The sequence below is a fragment of the Panthera leo genome, chromosome E2 (assembly GCF_018350215.1).
Source record: "Panthera leo isolate Ple1 chromosome E2, P.leo_Ple1_pat1.1, whole genome shotgun sequence".
Lineage (NCBI taxonomy): Eukaryota > Metazoa > Chordata > Mammalia > Carnivora > Felidae > Panthera > Panthera leo.
The window spans coordinates 56,882,984-56,908,501 of record NC_056693.1 but is presented as its reverse complement, the minus strand read 5'-3'; the positions used below and the strand labels follow the sequence as shown (position 1 = coordinate 56,908,501).

The following is a 25,518-nucleotide window of genomic DNA, read 5'->3' as shown; positions in this document are numbered from 1 at the left end:
TGGCCACCCTGGTGCTTATGGGAGCAGAGGCCCTGGCTCCGTCCCCGCCAGCTGTGACTGCGGCCGGGGCTGAGGTCTCGGCCGCACTGCTGACCCCGGCACACCCCTCCCCGTGAGGCAGGCGGGGAGGTGAGGGACGAGGCTTCCGTTTCTAGCAGCTTCTCTAAAGACAGCTGCTTCCAGCGTCAGGGACGCCTTTTGCTTTCCTTCTGCCCCTGCGGCAGATAGAAGTGCCACCTGTGGGAGCTCAGAAACGCGCCTGGGGCACGTCAGCTCGCCTCCAGCCGCGCGGCGCTCCTGAGGAAGCGGGACCTGGCTGTTGGTCTGGCCTGTTCACGCTGGGGTGGGGGCTTGTGACGGCTCCTGAACTTCTAGCAGCCCTTTGTTCTGTCATTGAGAGTCCACCCTGGGCACCTGGGGGGCTCGGTCGGTTAAGCGTCCGACTTCGGCTCAGGTCACCATCTCATGGTTCGTGGGTTCGAGCCCTGCGTCAGGCTCTGGGCTGACAGCTCAGAGCCCGGAGCCTGCTTCAGACTCTGTGTCTCCCTCTCTCTGCCCCTCTCCTGCTTGCGCTCTGTCTCAAAAATAAATAAACCTGAAAAAGAAAAAGAGTCCATCCCATCTCACCTCCTCTTTCTCTGCTCACCTCAGACTTTCCATCCAGGGCTGTCAGAAATTCCGCCCACACTTCCAAGACCGGCCACCATCATAGAAAGAGATTCACAAACTGAGGAAAGTCTGTTTTCCTTTGTGCTTGGGAGTTAAAATTTACTTGCACGTATGATACACAGACATACAAAAATGAGCGTGTTAATGTACTGATCGTTGATGCCCGTGTGTTACTAAGTTCCTGGCCAGGTAGAGCCGTGCGTTCTTTTGTCCAGGTGCGTTCTGATGACGCAGGGCTCAGGCCGGCCTCAGGTGTGGCAGGTTTTGTCGGGCCTCGTCCACCTGTCGTGTCTCGCACACAGGCCTCCGGAACAACAAAGGTGGGCCGAGGCCGTTGGCCTCCTCGGGCACTGGACCCCGGCCGCGTCCTGCAGACTGCTCTCGGGGACCCGTCTGTTTTCCTTTCCTTCCGCCACCAGGGGATGCCCCAGCTTGTCTCCTTCCTTTTACCAGCAGGCCTCCCTTCCCCGGGGGAGCCGGTAACTCTTACCTGTTCTTGCCTCCTGTAACGACACCCTCTGAGGTCTGTTCAGTTGAGTCATGGGGAACATACGTGTCCCTGATAAATTTAGGATAAAGCCGTGTGGGAGGCTAAGAAGTAGTCAGTCCTGAGACAGGTGCAGAAACGAGCACATGTTCTCCATGTCATCCTGCCGGAGCTTTCCCACAGAAGCTCCCATTGTAGGCAGCACAAGATCCGGGGCCACGTGTTTGCATGAACACACATTAGGGGTAGTCCCGTGTCCCTCCTCCTCCTGAGCGAGCGTGAGCAAACACGTGATCTTCCCTCCAGCACAGTCCAGAAGCGAGAGCTCGTGAACCCGGCCAGCATGAAGCAGGCCCTCATCGCGTCCGCCCGGAGGCTTCCAGGTGTCAACATGTTCGAGCAAGGCCACGGCAAGCTGGATCTGCTCAGAGCCTATCAGATTCTCAACAGCTACAAACCGCAGGCAAGGTCGGTGTGCCTCCTTTAGTTAGGCCTTTCCTCTTCCCTGGGCTCTGCGGGTGCTTCTCCCTGCGCGCAGGATATCAGCCTCAGACCGGGAACCGATTACCGGTCACATGACATGGGACCCTCGGGAGGTGGGGGAACTTCACGCTGCTGCTTCTGCAAGGGGGCTGCCCGGCCGCGCTTGGACCGCCTTCCACGTCCTCATGTTCTGTTACTGATAACGCAGGTGGTTTAAAGTACTGATTTGCCAACTTCTTTTTGTTTTATTTTTTTTATATTTTTTAATGTTTATTTTATTTTTAAGAGAGAGCACGAGTGGGGGAAGGGCAGAGAGAGAGAGGGAGACAGAATGTGAAGCAGGCTCCAGGCTCCGAGCTGTCAGCGTGGAGCCCAGCTCGGGGCCAGAACCCACAAACCGCGAGATCATGACCTGAGCCGAAGTCAGATGCTTCACCGACTGAGCCACCCAGGCGCCCCTCTTCTTTTTACTTCTGAAGCGTTCTTTTGAAATAATCTTAGGTTTGCAGAAATTTGTGAAACTGGTAAAGCGTTTGCCACATACCCTTTACCTGGCCCCCCCGACGCCAGCACCTTCGCTGACGGTACTTTGCCCGTTAAAGCCAGCGAAGAGCCCTGTGCTGTGAGGGACCCACGGACTTGGCCCCCGGGCGACCGGGCCCCGGTGCTCCATGTCCGTCCGGCCGGCGTCCGGGCCTGTGCTCGTTGCCCGGCCTGCCCGGCCTCCTCCAGCCTCGGCTCTCTGTCCTTTGCTGTCCCTCGTGACTCTGACGCCTCGGGGAGCGCTGGTTACTCCTTTGTAGGCAGCCTGCCTCTCGATGGAAGTTAGTCTGATGCTTTCTCACGATTAGTTTGAGGTTATGTGTTTTTGGTCAGAGTTGTTTTTTGCTTTTAATTTTGAAATCTTCATTGGAAGCTGTTAGATGCACAGCACAGTTTCACACGTAGTGCGCGAGGCCTCCATCTTACGTGACGTGGAGCAGGCCTCAGAGCCTGGAGGTGAATGTGGCCCTGAGACCGTGCACTGATCTCCAGACTGTGCTCACGTTTCCCCCACTGTGCACCGCGGTCCTGTTCCGGGTGCGGGATCGGCCACCGTCCCGCGGTGCGTTTGGCGGGCCCGTCTCCCCGGTCTCCCGTGGGGATGCTTCCTCGGTTCCCCGTTCCTGTCGTCGCCGGTGGTGTCCGTTGGCATCATGGGATGGAGGCGGTCGCCAGGGTGGGGGCGGGGGGTGAGGTCCAGGAGATCGGCTGCGGGGAGGGGACCGGAAGAGTCCGAGCGCTGCGCAGCACAGGTGTGAGCGTGTGTCTGCCGGCCGGGAGCTCTTGAAGCGGAGCGGCCCGGCGGAGGAGCCTGTGCCCCACGGGACGCGCCCGCTCCGGTGCCCCTGCGTTCAGCCCTGGCGGGGAGCGGCCGAGGGTCCGTCAGCCGTGCTCCTGCGGCACGTGAGCAGCGAGGGCTGGTGGCCCCGTTGGTGGCCCCTGCCAGGCTTCTCTGCTGGGTCACCGCCTGTGCCTCTGTGACTGCTGAGTGTCTCGTGCGGACACGCTTGGAGATGATCTCGTTCCTAATGTCCTTCGACTCACGCGTTCTCGCATCCGTGGCTGGTTCTCGCCTGTAGCGGTCTTGCTGTAGAGACCGCCTCGTGGTGATTTTCTGTTTTTCTCATTCCTTGCATGTTTGTCCGTCGGAATTCTCCTCTGAAGAAAAGCTGTCCCTTTTCTCTCCTTTACTTACTTACTCAGTTATTTATATCCGTGTGGGCCCTTGGATATTTAGTTTACTCTCTGGATTATGGTGTGTTAGTCATTGTTGATCTTGCTGCTCAGATGTCCCGGATTTGGCTCCCGGAGGCTCCTTGTAGCCGGCTGCTGTGCCTTTGCAGCGTGTCTCCCTCGTTTGAGCGCTTTGTCACTTTTTGGCAGCACGGGATGGTCACACGCTTCCAGCCCCAAGGCTTGGTGTTCGTTCTCGCTCCACGCGGCCCTGGCCCTTCGATGGGAGGGCGCGCTCGGAAGCAGGGCCCGGCAGCGGTGTGTTCCCAGCCCCCGTGGCCGTGGTGGCTCCTAGGCCCTTTCGGCGCACGGCCGTCCGCATGCCGTCTGCGTCTGTCCACGGTTCTCGTCCCAGGCTTCCCTCCCCTTACGTGGAATGGCTTTCTCCGCCACGTCACCCACAGGAAGTTTACCTATTTGCCCAGTCCTCGGAATCCATCCCGGCTAGTTTGAGAATTGCTGCCCCCTCCCTGTGCGAAAGACAGATGTCCTGACTCGAGCGCAGGACTCGTGTCTAGTCCTCCCCTGTGGCTTCCCAGCTTATGGTCCTGCTGTGCCCCAGGGTTCCTTGGGATCCTTCCTTCCGCCCGTCAGTGGCGCTTTGCTGTTCAGTTTTAATACAGTTGAGTTCATTAGTTTGTGTTTCTTTGTGGGAACCCCCCCGCCCCTCGTGGTTGATTTCAGCGAGTTGTGTGTCAGGACGCGAGACCTCACCCTGGCTCTGCCGTCAGAGGTGTGCACGAAGGGCCCCACCTACCCCTTCTGTCCCTGCTCCCACCCCCCAGTCTCTCCACCCTGACTGTGGGTGACAGTCTCGTTAGTTTGGGGTTTGTTCCTCTTGTATTTCGTTTTGCACAAACGGGCAGATACACATTTATGTTCCTACATCCCTTTTCTTACGTTAATAAGAACGTCACTGCAAGTGCTTTTTTTTGTTTTTTTGTTTTTTGTTTTTTTTTTGCACTTTGCTGTTCTCACTTCACAGTACTTGGAAATCAGTCCGTGTCAGCCCATCTTTCCTCCTTTTACAGCTGCGGAGCCCAGATGGTACGTGTGCTTATGTGGGTATTTACGTTACTTCGGCTATTTTGTAATCATAAGCTGTTGCGATGAACGGCATTGTGCCGGTGTGATTAGTTTCGTTGGAGGTGTGTCTTAAGGAAAGTTCCTGGAGGTGGGATCGCTGGGTCCCAGTTGAAAGCGTGGGTGGCTTTGTGAGGTCCTGTCCTGCTCCCCGTAGGAGGGTTGTGCCCCAGCCCCACGGGAGCGCACATACGTGACCCAGAGCCCAGCCACAGGATGTCCTGTCGCGCTCTCCTTCCGGCCAGTCGGGGGGCGCACAGGGGCTCACGGCCGCTTTCACGTGTGTACCTCCCGTTCTGAGTGAGGGGGACGCTGCGTTCACGGTCAGGGGCCACATTCACACCTTTCTTGTCATTTGTCTGCTCATTTCTTTTTCCCGTTTTTCTCTGGGGCTTTTTTCCCTCCGTTTCTAAGAGTTCTTTACAACTAGAGTTACCACCTCTTCGTCAGTGCTGGACTGCGGTCTTCCTCTCTGTGTGTCGTTGCCTTTCTACTTGTGTGCAGTGTTTGTTGCTGTTCGGTGTGTTTTTCCAGTCGCCACGTCGGTCGGGCTCTTGTTATTGGAGCCACAGAAAGCTTCTCCGTGCACTAACGTACGAGGATGCCACCCACGCCTTCTCCTCCTGTGTGTTTGCTTTCCTTTGTGTGCTGGAGACTCTCGTGTGCGTGTGCAGTTTATTCTTGTGCGTGGTGTGAAATACGGATCTAACTATCTTTTGCCACGTGGCCACCCGTTTGTGAGCTCTGTTAAAAAGTCCGTCTTTGCCCCAGTGATTTGCGAGGCCGTCACTTGAGACCCCGGGTCCAAGGTGTTCACCGGCTGGTCACGTACTCATTGTCTGGCCGGCCACGGCCTCTAGAGTTCTAGAAGGGTGGAAGGAAAGAGGTGTTCCCCGCTCATCCGGCTGCGCACGAGCAGTGTGGGCAGCCCAGCCCGGTGGCCTCTTGGCCCAGGGAGCGTTGCAGAGCCAGTTCCCTGGGGCCGGCCCGGCCCTGCTGCACGCAGCCCTCGGGTGCCCGTGCCGACGCGCCCCCGCGGCTGTAGCGCTTCCTCGGCCCTTTGGTGACGTGCCCTGCTCTGACGCTGTGTTCTTTGTTTCAGTCTGAGCCCCAGCTACATAGATCTGACTGAGTGTCCCTACATGTGGCCGTACTGCTCCCAGCCCATCTACTATGGAGGGATGCCGACGATCGTCAACGTCACCATCCTCAACGGCATGGGCGTCACGGGAAGAATTGTAGACAAGGTGACGCTGCTCTCTCGCTTGTGGTGAACTTTGACATGGCCCAGCCTTTGTGCCTTGTCCCTTTCTCCTGACGTTAGAGGACAGGTTCTCTGCGCCCATCCAGGCTGCCAGGGTGTTGGGCGCAGTGGTTTGTTTTCTCCTGAGTCCTTTACAGATAAGCTCGGGATAAGGTAATGGAAGCAGTCTGCTACCTTGTGACTTTGGCCTCTTGAATTTGGCTCCTGAATAGACTAACTGCACTTGATTCTTCATTATAATTTCTCACCCGTAATTAGCGGCCCCCCGTAATTACCGTATTCTTGAGTGAGCATGAGTGGGCCCCCGAGTTGAAAAGGTGTGTTCCTTTCTTGAATTTTGTTCCTATGATGTGTCATACTTGTTGCATAAACATTATCATAACAGTAAAGGACAGGAAAGGAGAACACAAAAATCACTCCCAGTCCCAGCACACGCGCCTAGCCACTGTTTGTAAAACATTCTTTTCCAGCCCTTACCTGAAGGACGTGTTTTTGTTCTCTGTGCAGCAGATAGAACTTAAGCCCCCCCCCCTTTTTTTCAGCTCTCATTATATTGTAAACATTGTTAAATGTAACTTATGCACAGCCCCAAGGTACCTGGCTAACAGCTGTGTAGTATTACATAGAATTATTCAGTCATAATTTACTTACTACCTTTTTAACTGAAAACGCTTTTATTTTAGCCTTCAGGGAGCAATCTGTTCTTCTTTTTCAAGATAATCATGATTAGCTTACAGAAGTGGGCATTTACAATGCAGCTTTATATAATCTGAACGTTAAAGGTTGAACGAAATTGGTTTAGTTGTCGTTATAAGACAAAACAGTCTAGCACAAGTCAGGGAAATCCATTCGTACTCAGGTCCTTGTCGTCAGCATTGTTCCAGTATTTCCATTGAGCAAATTCTGATCTAATTTAGTAAGCCTTTCTTGCCATGTGATTTGGTACAGAGTCGTCAGGGGCACCTGGGTGGCTCATTTGGTTAAGCGTCTGACCTAGGCTCGGGTCAGGATCTCGCTGTTCGTGAGTTCGAGCCCCACATCAGGCTCTGTGCTGACAGCTCGGAGCCTGGAGCCTGCTTCAGATTCTCTGTCCTCCTCTCTCTCTCCCCCTGCCCCGCTCATGCTCTGTCTCTCTCTTTCTCAAAAATAAATAAACAATAAAAAAAAAAATTATGAGCGGTGCCTGGGTGGCTTAGTCGGTAAAGCGCCTGACTCTTGATTTCGGCTCTGGTCATGATCTCATGGACTCAGGAGTTCAAGCCCCACATGGGGTTACATGCTGACAGTGCAGAGCCTGCTTAGGATTCTCTGTCTCTCTCTCTCTCTGTCTCTCTGTCTCTCTCTGTCTCTGTCTCTCTCTCTCTCTCTGTCTCTCTCTCTCTCTCTCTGTCTCTGTCTCTCTCTCTCTCTCTCTCTGTCTCTCTCTCTCTCTCTCTCTGTCTCTCTCTCTCTGCCCTTCCCCTGCTCACTCTCTGTTTCTCTCAAAATGAACAAATAAACTTAAAAAAAAAAACTTAAGAAACCAAGTCGTCAGATCTCAGAAACCTACCAACCATTTCCTTATCATTCTTCTTCACAGTATGAATTCTTTATTATTTATTTATTTGAGAGAGAGAGAGAGTTGGGGAGAGCGGCAGAGGGAGAGAGAATCCCAAGCAGACTCCACACTTAGCGCAAAGCCTGATGCGGGGCTCGATCCCGTGACCAGAGGAACCTCAGGTCATGATCACAGCCGAAACCAAGAGTCAGACACTCAACTGACTGAGCCACTGAAGGGCCTCACTCAATAGGAATTCTTTTTTGTTTGTTTATTTATTTATTTTGAGAGAGAAAGAGAGTGCCAGCGGGGGGGGGGGGGGGGGGGGGGGTGGACAGAGAGAGAATCCCAAGCAGGCTCTGCACTGTCAGCACAGAGCCAAACATGGGGCTCGAACCCTCGAACCGTGAGATCCTGACTTGAGCTGAAATCAAAAGTTGACGCTTAAATGGGGCGCCTGGGTGGCTCAGTCGGTTAAGCGGCCGACTTCAGCTCAGGTCATGATCTCGCGGTCTGTGAGTTCGAGCCCCGCGTCAGGCTCTGTGCTGACAGCTCAGAGCCTGGAGCCTGTTTCGGATTCTGTGTCTCCCTCTCTCTCTGACCCTCCCCCGTTCATGCTCTGTCTCTCTCTGTCTCAAAAATAAATAAATGTTTAAAAAAAAAAAAAAAAGTTGACGCTTAACTGACTGAACCCCCAAGCACCCCCACAGTATGAGTTCTTGATGTTAAATTTGTCCGCAAGCGCGGAGGCAGCAACTGTGGCCGGTTAGTGTCGCGTTAGCCCCGTGGCTGTGCTGTAAGTGGCCTGCATCCGTCCGTAATTTGCTTACGGGTTCCCCCTGCTCAGACAGTTAGGGGGTTCCAGCTATAAACATTCCACCGAATATCTCTGCTTCTATGGTTTCCTTTTCTTCTGAATTGTTTTCTTAACGTAAACTACCTGGATTGGAATTCGAGTCAGAGGGTTTGGATGTGATCGTAGCCCTCGGTTGGTACATGCTGCGAATTCTTTCCAGAGTTACGTCTGCTAAGACTGCTGCGGGCAGTGCTGCCAGCGGCCTCCAGAGGGCGCCGGCTCCACTGCCCGCCCGGGGTGGTGCAGCCCTTTTTTTCTTTTTAATTCCATGAGGTTTTTAAAAATCGAGATAGAATTCACATACGACAAGATGCACTCTTTTAAGTCCAGTGATTCAGTTAGTTTCCAGTATATTTGCAAGTAGTAATTGCAGCCATCGCTGTTCTATAATTCCAGAACATTCTCATCACCCCAAAAGGAAACCCTTGTTAGCAGTCATTCCCCACTCTCCCTCCTCCCAGCCCCAGCCACTTCCCAACACGCTTCCTGTCTCTCCGCATTTAGCGGTGGAGGACAGTCCATATACACGGGGGCCCGGGCGTCTGGCCTTTCACGCAGCCCGTGGTGTCTTTACGGTTTGTCCCCTGGTGGCGCATAGCAGTGCTTCCGTCCTTTGTAAAGCTGGATGATGCTCCCCCGCGTGGATGGACCACGTTTGCTTAGTCATCCATTGGACGTTTTTGGTTTGTTTCTAGATCGTTCATTTTTTTAACTTAAAAACTAAGGATGAGGGGGCGCCTGGGTGGCTCAGTCGGTTAAGTGTCCGACTTCAGCTCAGGTCACCTCAGATCTCACTGTTCGTGGGTTCGAGCCCCGTGTCGGGCTCTGTGCTTGGAGCCTGCTTCGGATTCTATGTCTCCCTGTTTCTCTGCTCCTCCCCTGTTCTCTCGCTTGCACTGTCTAAAAAGTAAATGTAATAAAAAACATTGAAAAAAAAACAAAACTAGAGAGGATCAAATGGGTATCTTGCTGAACGTGCATTTCAGTTATCTGGGAGTTCACTCTCTCCAGGTTTGCCCGCTACCTGTATCACCTCTTGTGTGAGTTGACTCCTCATTCCTGCGGCCGGTTTTTTCTGCTGGAATTTAGGTTTTCTCAGGCAGTGTGAACAATGTCTTTCTGTCCTAGAGAAATTAGCCATGGATGTGTTTTATGCAACATTTTCTCCCAGATTACTGTCTTTTTCTTTTTTTCTTAGACTTCTTAAAGTTTTTTTTTTAACGTTTATTCATTTTTTGATAGAGACAGAGCGTGGGGGGGAGGGGCAGAGAGAGAGGGAGACACAGAATCCGAAACAGGCTTCAGCCTCTGAACTGACCGCACAGAGCCCGACGCAGGGCTCGAACTCATGGACCGTGAGATCATGACCTGAGCTGGAGTTGGACGCTTAACCGACTGAGCCACCCAGGCGCCCCCCCCCCCCATCTTTTTTTTAGTACAAATTGTAGTATTATTTACTTACTTATTTTTGGTTTTGTACAAGTTCCACACTTTGATATGGTTGAGTTTTCATCTTTTGTGATTTTTATTGTTTCAAAAATTAGACACTTCATTTTCCAAGATTCGATAAAATCTCGATTTTATCTTCTAACGTTCCTTTTATGCTTGTAAAATACTTAGTCCTCTCATCACCATTGAGTTAATTTGATATATGGCCTAAGAGATGGCTAAAAATTAACTTTTCTGTTGGTCGCCAGTGGTTCCAAGAGTGTTTATCACAGATCCCTTTCTTTCTTCCTTGTTTGTGATGCTGTATCCTGCAAATATTTCTCTTTTTCACATTTGTTTGTTTGTTTGTTGTAAATATGCTGACTCACTTGGGGACAATATTGCTCTCTGGCTTGCGAGGGAAAGGAGTAATTTAGGTTGGTTTGAAATACGGGTTCGTTTCCTAAGAGGAAATCTGTGTTTCTTCCAGACGTCTCCTCTCGTGCCTCCTTCCTCAAGGTCGGGGGGGGACTGAAGGGGCCGAGCCCCCTCTTCCTCTGGGCGTCCCGCAGAGACCTCTCCCTGCCCAGCCAGTAGCTTTGCAGTCTGAGTCTGGACAGTTAGTCCGTGCCGTTGTATTATTTTATTCCTTTAAGTTAACGTTTAATGTGATTCTTGAAGCATATACCGAATCGGAGTCTGTTCTCAAATTGCACGGTTTTCATTTATTGACGTTCTTTATCAGATGGAAGTTCTCTGCCAAAGCGTGTGTCCTCCGTTTTTAAGGTTGGGGAAAGAATTCTCTTTAAAACTGGAGGCTGCCCTCTCTCTCAAAATAAATAAACGTTTTGAAGAATACAAAAGTACAAAAAATAAAATTGGAGGCTGCCCCAGATAGTGGTTTCTAGACTTTTCTAGTGGATGACGTGCCAGACGTCCTGTAGTCTGCTTTGGTTATAGCTTGCCTAGGGTCTGAGGATAAACTCGACTTTGCAGTACGTAATGAAATATTAACGCAGGTGACTCAGGAGGTGAGCGTTTCACGTCAGCCTTTGCCTTTGTCCTCCAGCCTGACTGGCAGCCCTACTTACCGCAGAACGGGGACAACATCGAAGTGGCTTTCTCATACTCCTCGGTGTTATGGCCTTGGTCGGGCTACCTGGCCGTTTCCATCTCTGTCACCAAGAAAGCGGCCTCGTGGGAAGGCATCGCGCAGGGGCACGTCATGGTCACCGTCGCTTCCCCGGCGGAGGTGGAAGTAAGTGTGGGCCAGGGAGGGGCCCGTTCTCCCGACCCCTGCACCGTCTCCTGCCGGGGTCTCGGGGTGGGGAAGCCTGGTTGGCGGACGTGTTGGGCTACCAAGCCGTGACCCGTGCTTCCCGGGCCTGTAGAGCCGCCGATAAAACCTACTTGGCAGCGGGCGATGCTGCCTCCCGTTCTGTTGCCGGGTGACGGGAGATTCCACCGTTCTGGGCCACGTTTCGGGTCCACAGTGGTTGCAGAAATGTGCCTTCTCCAGGAGGGGCCGTGTAGTCTAGGAGTTTTTAGGAACAGGGTGCTTAAATTTTACGTCATAAACTCTTAGATGAAGAATTTTAACGGGACGAGTTTTACGGTTCTTTCTACCTTCGTCAGTAGGAGTTCTCGTGTTCGAGGTATTTGCGTGAAATTGGTAGACAGTGGTTTTTTAACTCCCAGAGCCCGAAGGTTTCTTCTGAGCCCAAGGGGCCATTCAGATTTTTGTAAATTTCTTTCAGTCAAAAAGTGGTGCAGAGCAGACGTCAACCGTGAAGCTCCCGATCAAGGTGAAGATCATTCCTGCTCCCGCCCGGAGCAAGAGGGTTCTCTGGGACCAGTACCACAACCTCCGCTACCCGCCCGGCTATTTCCCCAGGGACAACCTTCGGATGAAGAATGACCCTCTGGACTGGTAAGCGGCCGCCACGGCAGGACCGAGGGTCGCCGCCCCCTCGGGGGGCCCGACCTCCGCGCCCCCCAGACGCGCTCAGGGCGCTCCGTGCTCCTCCTTCCGGACTCCTGTCCTGGGCACTGGAACCCCGAGCTCGCCCTCCATTGCCGTCTTCCCCTGCTTCTGCTGGATCTGTCAGCAGATCCTGTCAGCCCTGCCTCCGCAGTGCCTCCTGGATCCTGCCCTAGGGGCCGCTGCCACCCACCCTGCTCCCCACCCGTCACCCCCGCGCAGGCCGTCGTCATTGCCTGCACGGCGTCCCAGCCTCCTGGCCAGTCTCACTGTGCCCTGAGTCCATTCTCCACGCAGCAGCCCTGGTAATCCTGACAAGCAGAAATTGGGGCACAGTCGGCCTAAAACTCTGCGTGGCTGCCTATCCAGACTTCCTCACGTGCCAGACCCCCTGGTCTGTCCTCTGCCCTCCAGACCCTGCCCCGTGCAGCCCCCCAGCCTGCCCTCCTGGCCTGCCCCCCTGGCCTGCCCCCCGGGGCATCCGGCTTGGCTGCCTCCGGGCCTGTATGCCAAGCTCACTGCGGCCCTCGTGGGAGTACCGGGGTCTGTGGGGGGAGGAACGAGCCCCGAAAGCTTGGAGCCGGCCGCTTACAGGTGCGGTGTGCCCTCTGAAGACGTTTCTTACTAGAGGCAGGGGGACAGAAGTGGTGAGAAGTTCGTAGGTCGAGGGAAGGCGTCCTGGGGAGGCACACGGGCTCAGCCCTGCGCAGGAGCTGGCTCTGAGGGGCCGGGGCCGGGGGCCGGGCAGAGAGAACGAGCCCTGGGCCCCTGGCGCCTCTGTGGGGCGGGCGGGTAGCGGCTTAGGTAGAGGGCACGGTGGGAAAGTGAGCGCGTTCGGGGGGAAGGGACGGGGAGGTGACCGCGTCTGCGAGGCACGGTTCGCACACTCCCCAGCCGGGGCGGCTTGTCCGGAGCCTCTGCGTTCCCGTGCTGCATCTGGGCGGCAGGCAGCTCTTGCCACGGATGCCACCGCCAACGTGACGCTTCGGCGTGCTTTACGCACCAGCTCTTGGGCCGTTCCTCCTCCTCGTGGCGTCTCCTTCGAACGTGTGCCACACGCACGACTTCCTGTTATCAGCCGTCTTCCGTGCGAGCCCAGAGGACTCTGGTCTGGAGAGGCCGACTTCTGTGCAGGGGCCGGAGCCCCCCAGGCCTCTGCCGGCCGTGAGCCGCGCTCCTTCAGAGGCGCCCGGGTTTCCGAAGGGGCCGCGTGGCTGAGCCTTCGCCGCGAGGGGAGAGGGGTCACCCTCGCGCGCGACGTCCTGTTTTTCAGGAACGGTGACCACATCCACACCAACTTCAGGGACATGTACCAGCACCTGAGGAGCATGGGCTACTTCGTCGAAGTCCTCGGCTCCCCCTTCACGTGCTTCGACGCCAGTCAGTACGGTGAGCGACCGCGAGGTGCCGGCCGCGCGTGGGGAGGTCGGCGAGACGAACCGTGGGGTAGAAGAGGCGGCGAGGGAGCGGGCGCGGGGCCTCCGGGTCCTCGGGGGGCTGCGGCGGGGCTCTGGGGCAGAGTGGCCCTGTTCCCGTCTGGTGGCAGTGGTGGTGACCTTCAGGTAAAATGGGACCTGCCAAACTGGGGATGAGGACGTTTGCACGTCTTTTGTTTATCTGTTTTCATTAAACTGGCGCCGCGTTTTGCTTCTCGAGTGGGTGAAACGTGGGTACGTCAGGGGTCACACGTGACACGGAGGCCAGGGTAGTTCGTGGGTGTCTGTGCCTTTGGACCCCGGTCCCTTGTTGCTCACCCCACCCCCTTCTGGAGTGCCCGCGGGGCCGCAGACCGAACATTAGCACCTGACAGCTTGACACGTGGGCGCCACCGAAATGCTGTGTTTCTGAAGCAGTGACGCCCGCGGTTCCGAGGCGTGACTCACCACCGGCACCTTGTCCCTCAGGAACCTTGCTCATGGTGGACAGCGAAGAGGAGTACTTCCCCGAGGAGGTGGCCAAACTGAGGAGGGACGTGGACAACGGCCTTTCGCTCATCGTCTTCAGCGATTGGTACAACACGTCCGTCATGAGAAAAGTCAAGTTTTACGATGAAAACACAAGGTACTAAGAGCAGTTGGTATCTGGCTTTTCGGGAGTGAAATTCTTCGCGGCCGGTACAGCAGATGACTGGCTCGCTGGCGGTCCTCCCGGCCGTCGGACGCAGGCTCAGACGCTCGGGCGGCGCGGGCTCCCCTCCCCCAGTGAGACGTTCCCCAGAGAGTCGCTGGCGGAGTAGGTCCGCCGCTCCTGGATGCCGGCGACGAAGCGAAAGGTTCCTCGCCTTCCCTCGTTGACCTTCGATGCTTGACTTTGGCTTTTCTGCTTGCTCTTTTTCATGCTCCCGTCTCTGCTGTGGAATCTATACACGTGTAAATGGGTCGAAGGAACCGTTATTGCAAGGAACCTTCCAGTAAATTAGTTCTTGGTCAAGGATTCCCAGGGTTTTATGCATGTGTCTCCATCACCTCTCGAATTTTCTTCCTCAGAGTCTGCGACTTACTCGCACTTCAAAGGCTCCTTCCTCCTCTCTTTGCTTTCGCGGACCCTCTCAGGCTCCAGGCCCTGTGGCGGCGTGCGTAGGGACCTGCCGCGCGTTGCGTGTGGTAGATTTATCTGGGGTGTATTCCGCACGCTGGCTGGAGCACGTACGCCGTGTTAGCACTCAGAGCAGACAGGAGCTTACAGCTGAAACCTTAGAGTGCACGGGCAGGACTCTGCAGGGGGATTCGCTTCGTCCTGAGAACACGGAGCGCCATGGGGGGGTTACCCCCTCATGACCCGCACCCCTCATTTCTTCCGCAGGCAGTGGTGGATGCCGGACACCGGAGGGGCTAACGTCCCTGCTCTGAACGAACTCCTGTCTGTCTGGAACATGGGGTTCAGCGATGGCCTGTATGAAGGGGATTTTACCTTAGCAAACCATGACAGTAAGGTTTTGCGTTTGTGTTTTAATAGGGGCGCATTCTCTCTTGAGATGCCCGAGTGGAGGCTGTGTGTGTTTGACGTCAGGGTTTCAGAGGGAGGGAAGGGTGTGATTGCTAAGGAAGTAGGGCCGTGGGGAGAGCCGCTGTCTCTAGGAGCGACTTCTGTATTCTGTAGTAAAGCTGGGCGGTGACACCGCTGTTGTTCATCCAGACTCTTAAAAAGAATATTTTCTGCAGCATTGGCAACCTTAGCGCCACCTGTCTGCTGCTTTACATGCTGTGTGTTCCCAGAGGAAGTACCTCCTGGGCCCCCCGCGAATCAGATCCCATTTATGAAATCACTTTGCACGTCCCACTTACATTTCCCCACAGGTTAGCTTTTTGTAACTGGCTTCTAGAACAACATCCTGAGCATTATTGTAACTGGCTGTGCTCGTCCTGACTGAAAGCTCAGACTTCTCAAGTCTGTTCAGAAACTGTACGTTAATAGCATTTTTTAACTTGAATTCTGACGTAATTACTTGTTACTTAAGCGTGACCAGGTGTTAGCAGCCTTTGTCTTAAAAATGTTAGAAAAATTATCATATCTGAAAATTATCGTATCTGAAGAGTGCATCTTAGGTCAGTGAGTAGCTCTTGATAAAGTGTTAAGCATCTCTGTGTCACTGTAACTCTGAACTTTCTAGTGTATTACGCGTCAGGATGCAGCATCGCTAAGTTTCCAGAAGATGGCATAGTGATCACACAGACTTTCAAAGACCAAGGTAAGGAATGCTGCTTTGGTTGCTTTCCTTTTTTTTTTTTTTAAAGTAACGGTTTTATTGCCTATAATTCACATTTGCTTTTTTAATTTTTAAAAATTTTTTTCACATTTACTCTTTTTTAAATTTTTTTTTTTTTTTCAACGTTTTTTTTTATTTTTGGGACAGAGAGAGACAGAGCATGAACGGGGGAGGGGCAGAGAGAGAGGGAGACACAGAATCGGAAACAGGCTCCAGGCTCCGAGCCATCAGCCCAGAGCCCGACGCGGGGCTCGAACTCACGGACCGCGAGATCGTGACCTGGCTGAAGTCGGACGCTTAACCGACTGCGCCACCCAGGCGCCCCCACATTTACTCTTTTAAGGTGTACAATTCTGTGATCATCGGTGTATTCACAGAGTTGTGCAGCCATCACCGTTGTTTGTTTCCAGAACATTTTTATCACTCTGTATCTATTAGGAGTTTTGTTTTTTAAAAAAAACTTACTGTGTTGGGGCGCCTGGGTGGCTCAGTCGGTTGGGCGTCCGACTTCGGCTCAGGTCATGATCTCGCAGTTCGTGGGTTCTAGCCCCACGTCAGGCTCTGTGCTGACGGCTCAGAGCCTGGATCCTGCTTCAAATTCTGTGTCTCCTCTTCTGTCTGCCCCTCCTGTGCTCAGGCTCTGTCCTGCTCTGTCTCTCAATAATAAGTAAACGTTAGAAAAAGTTAAAAAAAAAATAACTTATTGTGATATAATTTGCAGGGTACCTACTTTAGGCAAGACTCCTGGGTGGTGGCTCTGGGGGCTGCAGAGATAGAGAAGTTTGAATCTATGTGGATACTGATCACTGCAGACTAAATGGGGTTTCCCGCAGGAGGGCAGGTGTTGAATATTTGCAGACTTTCTTGTTTATTTAAACTACCTTCAGAGTTGCTTGAAATTTTTGTTACTGCTTGTGAATTATTCTTCTGTGACTGCCAAGATCACTAAAATTTTAGAAAAACGTCGACTGCATTTTAAAGCTCTTAACTGTGTACCGAATATTAATTACACAGTCATCTCTTAAAATTCCCCTAAGAATTGGAAGAAAATAGGGGCGCGTGGCTGGCTCGGTCAGTAGAGAGTGGGACTCTTGATCTCTCGATTGTGAGTTTAAGCTCCTCCTTGGGTGTAGAGGTTACTTCAAAATAAAATCTTAAAAAAAACCCAAAGAATTAGAAGGAAAGAAAGATCTTCCCTCGCAGTTCTGGTTCTAATGAAGTTTAATGTTTGCTGTAATTAGGAGTTAGGGAGTTGCATTCGTTGAAAATGACAGAGCAGAATTTCCTGCTTATCTGTTTGCATTTCCAAGATGGAATCTACTTTTTTATTGCCTGGAGGGATTTTTTTTCCTTTTCATCGAGGCGAGGTCAGTCTGTGAGCAGATCTGTGTTTAAAAGGTTGCATTTTAACTGCAGGTACACAAATGATTCCGTCTTCCCGTCACTGGCCGGGTTTACCATGGGTTAGTGGCCCCTTCTGAAGTCTGTCTCGGCCCGCTGGTGGTGTTTCTGGTGCGGGTGTCAGCAGCGGCCTCGTCATCAGCCTGTTGCTGCCTGGTTTTGAGGGGAGAGGAATCACAGTGGACCTGAGGGTGCCTACTTTATTGTGTTCTGTTAGTGAAAATAAAAACGAATTACCTTGAAGTCTTTTCTGAGGGGTTTTTTGTATCCAGATGACCTTTCAGTTGAATAATCCTTTGGGTACAAAATAGGAATTTGACAATCTGGGTTATGCCGGGTCGAAAGGGACCCTTGTCGGAAACGAACCTGTGACCACGCGGCCTGTTTCGTCGGTTTTGCCGCTCTGTCTTTACCTCCAACAAAGAGAATCTGGTTTTCTCTTCCGCTCTGTTCCTGCCGGGATTATCCACAGAGAGCAGGAAATGCCATTTCTTTATAGCCGCAGACGTTTCAGACGTCACCAACGCGGCAGGTGGCGAGATGAAGATGTACGGCGTCTCCAGTGCAGAGGAGGGCGTTTGCTGCAGGGCTCGACTCTCAGATCACGTGGGTCACCGGCATCTGCCGTCCCGTCCGCGGCACTTATGCGCCTGTGACTTCTTGATTCGTTAGACGCCGTAACCTGTGTCATCGGGTTGGGCAGAGGTCAGAGAGCTCTGCTGTTGGAACATTTGTAATTGTGACACAGATATGACAGGTGTCGTAAATCTGCGTTTAAAGCATACGGGCGGAGGATCTAAAACGTAGTGACGTTTGTCCTGACTTTGAGTAGTGAAACACAAAGCCGGGGACACGGAAGCAAATCCCCAGAGGTGTGTCTGTGCTGAGTGGCTGGCCGCCCCTGTGAGTGTAGTCCCAGGACAGAGGCCTGGAGCACGGTCGGAAGGCACAGAAAGCCGCTCTTAGGATTGTAGGTACCCTATGTTGCCGTTTCCAGGGAACACGTCAGGGGACCGCGTGGAGGTGAGTTTTGCTAAAACCCAAATTCGTGGCACCGTCGCGACTGGATGGAGGAGTTTGCTGTGATTGCCGGTGCTGCACGGGCTAAATGTCAAGTGGCAACTGGAAAATGATTCCTCAATGTTTTTTTGTGGTGCCGTTATTTCAGGATTGGAGGTCTTAAAGCAGGAAACAGCCGTGGTCGAAAACGTCCCCATTTTGGGACTTTATCAGATTCCAGCGGAGGGTGGAGGCCGGATTGTGCTGTACGGAGACTCCAACTGCTTGGATGACAGTCACCGACAGAAGGGTGAGGACTGATGTGTGGCCGAGAAGCAGGCTGGGATTCGTGACCGTGACATACCCCCCTTGTCCCTGAAGAGGCACCGGTAAGGTGCTGGCGAATAGAGGCCTGCCCGTGAGAGCCAGGTGGGCAGGTCCTGGGTACCCCTCCCTGAGGAAGCCCCAACAGACCGCATGCGCCGCCTTCCCCTCGAGCCGTCGTCACCAGGCGGGCGGGGGCCGGGGCCGGCGCATTCAGTGGAGTGGCTCTGTGCCTGACCCGCCCCAGCGTCCCCCTCTGGCGTCTGCATGTCACAGGCACTGCCACACGGGGGGCCCTTCCCGGGCCGGACCCGCTCTTCCTGGAGGGCCGGCGCCTGGCTCCCCTCCCAGACTGGGGGATTTGGCTGTCGCGAGCCTTCATCAGCGGGGGTGTTTGGTATCCCCGTCGGGGGTGGGGGGCTCGCACGGGGGGACTGGTTCTTAGCAGCCCTGTTCTTTGTCAGCGTCTCTCTGTGCCGCCTCCGAATTCGGGGGTTTGAGTCTGAACGCAGTTTAGGTCTCATTTTGTAAAGGAGGAAATGGGGCGTGAAAAGTGGGGCGTCTTTGGCCTGGCGAGGCGGCAACAAAACCAGGTCCTGGAGAACGGGGCTGGGGAGGGGGTGGGAACCTCACGTTTGCGGATAGGGCAGGTAGGGGACGGCCTGAGCGGAGCAGAGAATGAAGGCCTGGGGCGTGAGCTGGGAGCCGTGTGTTCCTCTCTCTGGGTGAACTTGAGGTTCAATAAATTCCCAGCGTTTTGTGTAAATCCTTAGAACGTGGCTGGTCTTTTTAAAAAGGTTAAAGTCACAGCTGAAAGGAGATTGATGTTTTATTTCCATAGAGGTTTTCTTTTAAGACCGGAGATCTCCTGGTAAGAGTCTTTATTAAAATTTTAAGTGCCGGAGAGGGCTGTCGTGGTTCTAACAGTGGCAGTGCTCTGAGCACGTGGCCAGAGCGCCCTTGAGTGAGCCAAGTGCCTGCTGGTGTCGTGTGGCGGGGGCCCGTCCGGTCCCGCGTGGCGGCAGCGGCCGGGCGTGAAGACACGGCGGCACCCCTGTCTCCCGAGGAGAGGACCCTCCGTGTGGGTGGCGGCCGGCGCCGAGACTCCCTGCGCGTCCCACAAAGCGGCTGACTGTCCCGTTGGCGTGTGTCGCGCGTGGGGCCCACCGGCCCAGATTACCAGACTCTGTACCTGACCTGTCACCTGCGGTGGCCTCGAACCCACCTCCCAGTGGAGTGCACGCTCTGGTCTCTGCTGTGCCCTCACAGTGCAGACGGGACAGCCACTGGGATTGGCAGGAGCTCTGGTGCCCCATTTCTTTTCTCGCTTGGACTCCTGTCTCTGAGCCGTTCTGTCACAGGGTCTGGCCGTCCCCGAGTGGGCTCCGTCCTGTCCTCATCGCCCAAAGCCGGGTGGCGCTCGGGCCGTCTGTCCAGCCCCGAGCCCGGTGGCAGTGACCCACCTGAGCCCTGGGCCGGGAGTGAAGCCCCCAGTCGGGTCCTGTCTGTCTTGCTGTGACCGGGGAGATTGTGCGCTTCTCAAGAATAGGCGATCCCCCGTCTCCCCTCACTCGGGGGGGGGGGGCTTTTATTTTCCTGTAGGACTTCCTTAGAAAACTCTGATCCCTAAACAGCGCGCCCGTTGCACCCACAGACTGCTTCTGGCTCCTGGATGCGCTCCTCCAGTACGCGTCGTACGGGGTGACCCCTCCCAGCCTCAGCCATTCCAGGAACCGGCAGCGGCCTCCCAGCGGAGCCGGCTCGGTCACCCCAGAGAGGATGGAAGGTGAGTGAGCCCGTGGGCGCCGGGAACGGGGCCCGGTAACGGTGCCACGGCTCCCCTCCGCCGTTCCCCCGGGAGCAGAGCACACGCTCACCCCAAGGCCCTCACACTGCCCGGCCCCGCAGCCCTCGTTCCCCCTCACAGAGCCCTGGCTCCCGGGGGTCTCTGGGAAGAAGGGCCCACGTTCTGGGCGCTCACGGGTGCCGGGCACTGGGCCGGGCGGTCGTCACATGGATGTCCTCACCGGGCCTCTCAGAACCCGTGAAAATAGAGCCCGTTCTTTCCATTCCTGACCTGGAAACGCAGAAGTCACGGGTCGGGGAGGGGGGGTGAGCCGTGGCGACCTGCGGCCTCGCCCGCTCTGCGTAGGGCAGGGCTGGCCCGAGTGCGCTCAGGTCCTCCCCGCCAGGACCGCTAAGAGGGTAGCGTGAGCCAGAGATCCGGTTCTGCGCCTTCTAGTGGCCACGCTGGAAAAGGAAAAAGAAGCAGGTGAAATTCATTTCAGTGAAATACGTTGGCCCGGTTCACCCGAGTGTTACTGCTTAAACATGTGACACTCGACCCGTGTCGCTTGCTCAGTAGCCGCGTGTGGCTGCAGCACTGGACGGTGCAGATCTAAAAAATAGGAAATCTGGAAATGCGGTTTTTGCTTTTGCCTGAGAGTTAAATACTCCAAAAGAGGAAGACGGTCTTCGAGAAGTCTGTGTACAGGTTAGATTCCTCAGGTACCGCCTCGTGCCTGTGTCTGTGGTCAGTAAAGGTCGCCAGGCCCCTGCCCCGCGTACACTGTGGCCACCGTAAAGGGAGTGGCCGTCCTGCTCGCTCACTCTCGGTGATCACCCGTCCCCGGGGCACCGCTCAGCGCAGGCTCCCCCAGCCTGGCAGACAGGTTCACGGGCGCGTAGCGGGCCCGTCGGCAGGGGGGGGGTCTTCCCCTTCGTGTCCTCCTGACGACCGTGGTTTTCTGTTGTGTTGACTCTGCCGCAGGGAACCACCTGCACCGGTACTCCAAGGTCCTCGAGGCCCGTCTGGGAGGCCCGGAGCCTCGGGCTCTGCCGGCCTGTCCACACCTGTCATGGGCCAAGCCACAGCCTTTGAACGAGACCGCCCCCAGGTGAGTGCCTTGCTGTGCTTTTCCGCTCCTTCCGCGGGGTTTGTGATTCATGACTTTTTTTTTTTTTTTACGAGGGAGAATGGAATTTTACTGACATCGTTATCAAGTAATCAGATCTTCCAGCTTGTCATGTTGTGATGATATTTAAGTTGGCGAGCCCCCGTGTCGACCTTTACAGCTGTGCTCTCTGGTGGCGTCCTGCCTAAAGAAGTGCTTTGGGTAACGAGCATTTTGTTAGATTTGGTTGATTCCCGCTTACAAAGCTGAGGTCTGACAGTGCTGTCCCTTGAACAGAAGCTCCGGGTCCTCCGGCTCAGGGTTCAAGAGTCGAGCGCTCCCTCTTTGTGACGCGGGTTCTGGAGCGCCGGCAGGTCCTTCTGTCGGCCCGAGGGGCCGAGGCTGCTCAGGGTAGGGGTGCAGCCTGGCCCGCGGCGTGCCTGTGCCCTCACCCCCGCGCCCGGTGTGGTCCCCGAGGGACCGACTCCCGCCGCGACAGGGTCCTCGCCGCACCTGCGGACGTGGTGTCCGGACTTGGCGAAGCTGCCCGGTGCTTCGTGACAGTAGCTCCGTCCGCCTCTTCGTCCGCCTCCTTGCCATCCTGAAGCTGCAGCTGGAGTTACCCCTGCCGTTCCTCTCCGGGCACGACAGCCAGCTCAGCGCGCCGGTTCCCGTGTTTTCTCCCCGACTCCTCCTCCCTGTTTCCGGCAGGGAGGATGCGGGCTTGTGCGGATGTGGGGTCGTGGCGCAGTGAAGCGGGGGCCCGTGTCCCGGGGCAGCTTGGGGGGCAGACCTCCTACGAGTCTCCTTCGAGAGATCGCCCCCGCCCCCAACCCCGCAGGCAGCACGCCTCATGCGCCCGGCCGCTCAGGCACCCTCGCCGGGCTGTCCGCCGAGCTTGGATCTCGGCGGGCACGGGCGTTGGGGTGGCCGGGGACGGAGGGCCACCGTCTGCTGCGAGCCACCAAGAGGAGGCTGTCCGCACGTCCTCGCAGAGCACGGGGCGCGCTGCTCGGCTAGAACATGCTCGGCAGAGGAGCGCGGGGCCGGAGAGTCCTCCTGTCTTCGTCGGCTGCTTCTTCCCGGTACTGATTGTGGAGTGTTTTTCCATTCCAGTTAACATCCCATCATTTAATCGTCTCTGATGAGATTCCATTTTTCCGTCCCACTTATTCATAACCTCCCACGATCCTAGCGTCCAGACCAGGCTCCGGTTCCGGCTGCGGTCAGCAGTTCCCACCGGGGACAGTGTTGGCCCAAGTTCCCACAGCCCGTTTTTTTTCCCCACGCTGCTGTTGGGGACTCAGAAACAGATAAGGCCTCGCTTGGTCTGGATGTGCGTCCGCGTCCGTAATCTGTGAGACGCCAGCCGGCTGTCGGGAGGCGTGCGGCGCCTGGGCGCTGCCAGCCCCGCCGGGGATGGTTCTTAACACGCCCGCTCGGCGCAGCCTCGTCTCACACTTCGCGTCCCGTTGAAAATCATTCTCCGGGTGTGGTCCCGCCAGCTCGGCCCGCCTCGGGGTCAGGAGCCGGAGTAGCAGCGCTGCCGCCACTGCGAGCCCCGCACGGGGACAGAGCACGGGTGTTTCCTTCCTTCACGCCCGGCCCGGCGGCCCGCCTCTCCCGACCGCTCGGCTGCCGGGCGGTGTTACTGTCTCGGTGGCCGTGAGGTGAGGGCAGAGGCGGGGTCTGGCTCCCGGCGTCCCTCAGAGGGCAGGCTCCCCCGCAGACACCTGCACGCGCCTTCGGCCGCCCGGGTCCCCGAGCCCCGGCTCCGGCTCCCGTCCTCAGGCCCCTTCCAGAGGCCGGCGCGCGCTTTCCTCTCCCGCCGCTCGGGGACGTGGCCGCCAAGCAGAAACGGGCTCTTGGGGGCCCGTTAGGAACCCAGTGGGACTGAGCCCCGCTCTGAGTGCTAACAGCTCGTGTACACGGAGGTGGTTCTGACATTTCTGTCTTGGGACCCGGAAGCTGTCCCCGGTGCGCCACGCAGCCGGACCTGGGTGTCGATGGGACGTCGCTTCGCCTTTCTCTTTAAACCGGTTGTTATTTCTCAGGCGTTGACTGAGCTTCGTAGGCCAGTGCAGCCGCTTATATTTATCTTGTTTTCATCCATTTCCCTGAAGTAATCTTTGGAAACATCAGAAGCTGCTCTCCATCGACCTGGACAAAGTGGTATTACCCAACTTTCGATCGAACCGCCCTCAAGTGAGACCCTTGTCCCCCGGAGAGAGCAGTGCCTGGGACATTCCTGGAGGTCAGTTCTTCGGGGCTTCCTTGTGCTAGAGCCTGTTCTGGTTTGTTCCGGTACCCCCCCATCCCCCACCAGGTGGGCCAGAAGCAAGCCTGAAAGATGAACTAACACGCCATGATCCCTTCAGAACTTTCTGCCTGCATTTTCAATATGAATTTCTTTCATGGTAGCCACGTGCTACGCTTAAACTTTTTGCAGTAGGGTAATTTGCATACTCTCTTTAAAGTTTTGCAAACAAGGGTGTATTGTGTGTCCCAGGGAACGCCTGCCATCTGCTGGTCTTGGTCCCAGCCAGTGGCTGAGCCACCCTGGTTCCTAAACCCTTACTTAGCCCAGAGGTCTCCACGGATTGTCTGGTCTGGCCCACCTGGGATGGGGCTTTACTAGGCTGGGATCCTCCATTAAAAGTAGCTTTGTGTCCCTCAGTTGCTCTGACGTGGTCCCCTCGTTCCACATGACATGGAACGTCCCCTACAGGCAATGGCTTAGGGACCGGTTTTCCCTTACCCGGTCCTTCCAGCATGGCGTGGGCAGAGTTTCCCTCTGGGGATCCCTGTGCTCTCCCCAGAGGTCACAGCTTCCCAGGGCCTACTGCTTCTGGGAATTGGCACCATGGCCCCTGTGCTCCAACCCTGGGAACTTTGTGTGGTGACGCCGAGCTCCTGAGGGCCTTGCCTGGAGTCAAGGGGTGCACTGATGATGGTCCGTTCTGGAACCCCGGCATCGCCCGGTTACAGAGTCATACCGACAAACCGGGGATCCTCCGGTGGCCGCTCTTGTTTTCTAACCTTGTGTCCCACGTGTGGGAGATTTTCCCAGGGGTCGGGGACTCGGCCAGCCGTCCTGCTCCCTGCCTGGCCTCCCCGCTCGCCCTCCCTCTCAGCTGCTCCGACCCCCGCACCTCCTCTCCTCCCCGGCACCCACACTTGTCCGTCTGCCGGCGCACTTAGGGGAACAGAGCAGCTCCGCGCACCCTCACCGTGGGTCGTGTGTGGTGGGAGGAAGGCCAGTCACGGTGGGCGTGGGGAGGGGAAGGAGCAAAGGCCTCGGCCCCCAAAGCTGCTCATCTGGGAACCTGAGGTCACTTCTCCTGAGGTTCGAAAATGACGTTTGCCCCACGGGCCCGGTTAGCGCAGTCAGCGTTTCGTTTCTGACGCGTCTGCCTGAGACCGAGCCCGTGGCCGTGGCCGTGGCCGTGGCCGTGGCCGTGCGGCTCGGGCGCTGCTCACACTCCCCCTGTGCTCTTGCAGGGATCATGCCCGGCCGCTACAACCAGGAGGTGGGCCAGACCATTCCCGTCTTCGCCTTCCTGGGAGCCATGGTGGTCCTGGCCTTCTTTGTGGTGCAAATCAACAAAGCCAAGAGCAGGCCGAAGCGCAGGAAGCCCCGGGTGAAGCGCCCCCAGCTCATGCAGCAGGCGCACCCGCCAAAGACCCCTTCGGTGTGACGTCACACCCGCCGACCGTGACAGCCAAAGAGCGCCTTCGAGGACGGCCGCGACGGGCGGGCGGGCTCGCTGTCCCCAGGGGCTGATCCTGTGTCCAGCTGCGGCGTCCGTGGGTCCGTCCTCAGTGGGCCACCCGCGTGCAGGTGCGTGTCGCGGTGGCCGGGGCCCTGCACGAGGGGCTTGCGGCCCCGCCTCCGGGGAGGCCTCACGCGGTCGCCGCGCACCGAGAGGGAGGCCACGTTTACACAGGTGAAGGCTGCAGCCAAGCGGAACTGTGTTCGTCCAAGGGCGTTTTCTATATTTATTGTTGGGAAAAGTCACTTTAAAGGCTCGCGCTGTTTGGAAACAAAGCTATTTTTTTTGTCCGTGGAATGCGGTTTTTTTACTGTCGCATCATGAGGAATAACACAGATTCCGTGATCTCCTTTTCGATGGAAGGACAGACTGAGATTGGAAGGAAACTCGCACAAATCTGTGAAACACAGACCTTGGCTTTATTTTTATAAGTACCGATTGCCATCCTGTTTTGTAAGTTGGGGTCTCGATTTCACCATTGTCGGTGAAGAAAATTTTCAATAAATACGCATTACCTATATGAAGCTAAGTAGAAGGGTGTAGAAGACTCTTTTTCCGCCCACCCCGTTTCTCTGCAGACAGCCTGGAACGTGTCCGGGTCACCCTGCAGGGGCTGGGGTTTTTGTCGTCCACGTTCGTTTTAAGGTATGACTCACGTGCTACGCCATCCTCCAAAGCGTCCGATTCGGTGGCTTTCAGTGTATTCGCAAGGTTGTGTAACCGTCAGCCCTGGGGTTCCAGGACATTTTCATCACCCCCAAAGGAAACTGTTGTCATTAGCGAATCAGCCTCTTTTCCTTCCCTCCCGGCCCGTGGCAGCCCCTCACGTGCTGCCTGTCCTGAACATTTCCCACACG

General features: G+C 55.7%; 1 protein-coding gene across 1 annotated transcript in view; it reads left to right on the top strand.

Moving 5' to 3' along the window:
• The window catches only part of MBTPS1 (membrane bound transcription factor peptidase, site 1), a 51,628-nt gene extending 26,438 nt beyond the window's left edge, over positions 1-25,190 (top strand). The window contains exons 11-23 of the mRNA XM_042918178.1: positions 1,463-1,624; positions 5,601-5,745; positions 10,653-10,841; positions 11,341-11,513; positions 12,838-12,953; positions 13,469-13,625; positions 14,367-14,491; positions 15,175-15,252; positions 17,840-17,980; positions 19,649-19,780; positions 20,765-20,891; positions 23,012-23,142; positions 24,390-25,190. Coding sequence (XP_042774112.1) covers positions 1,463-1,624; positions 5,601-5,745; positions 10,653-10,841; positions 11,341-11,513; positions 12,838-12,953; positions 13,469-13,625; positions 14,367-14,491; positions 15,175-15,252; positions 17,840-17,980; positions 19,649-19,780; positions 20,765-20,891; positions 23,012-23,142; positions 24,390-24,586 — 1,873 coding nt within the window. The 3' untranslated portion in view covers positions 24,587-25,190. The remainder of the gene's footprint in view (positions 1-1,462; positions 1,625-5,600; positions 5,746-10,652; positions 10,842-11,340; positions 11,514-12,837; positions 12,954-13,468; positions 13,626-14,366; positions 14,492-15,174; positions 15,253-17,839; positions 17,981-19,648; positions 19,781-20,764; positions 20,892-23,011; positions 23,143-24,389) is intronic.
• The last annotated feature ends 328 nt before the right edge of the window (positions 25,191-25,518 follow it).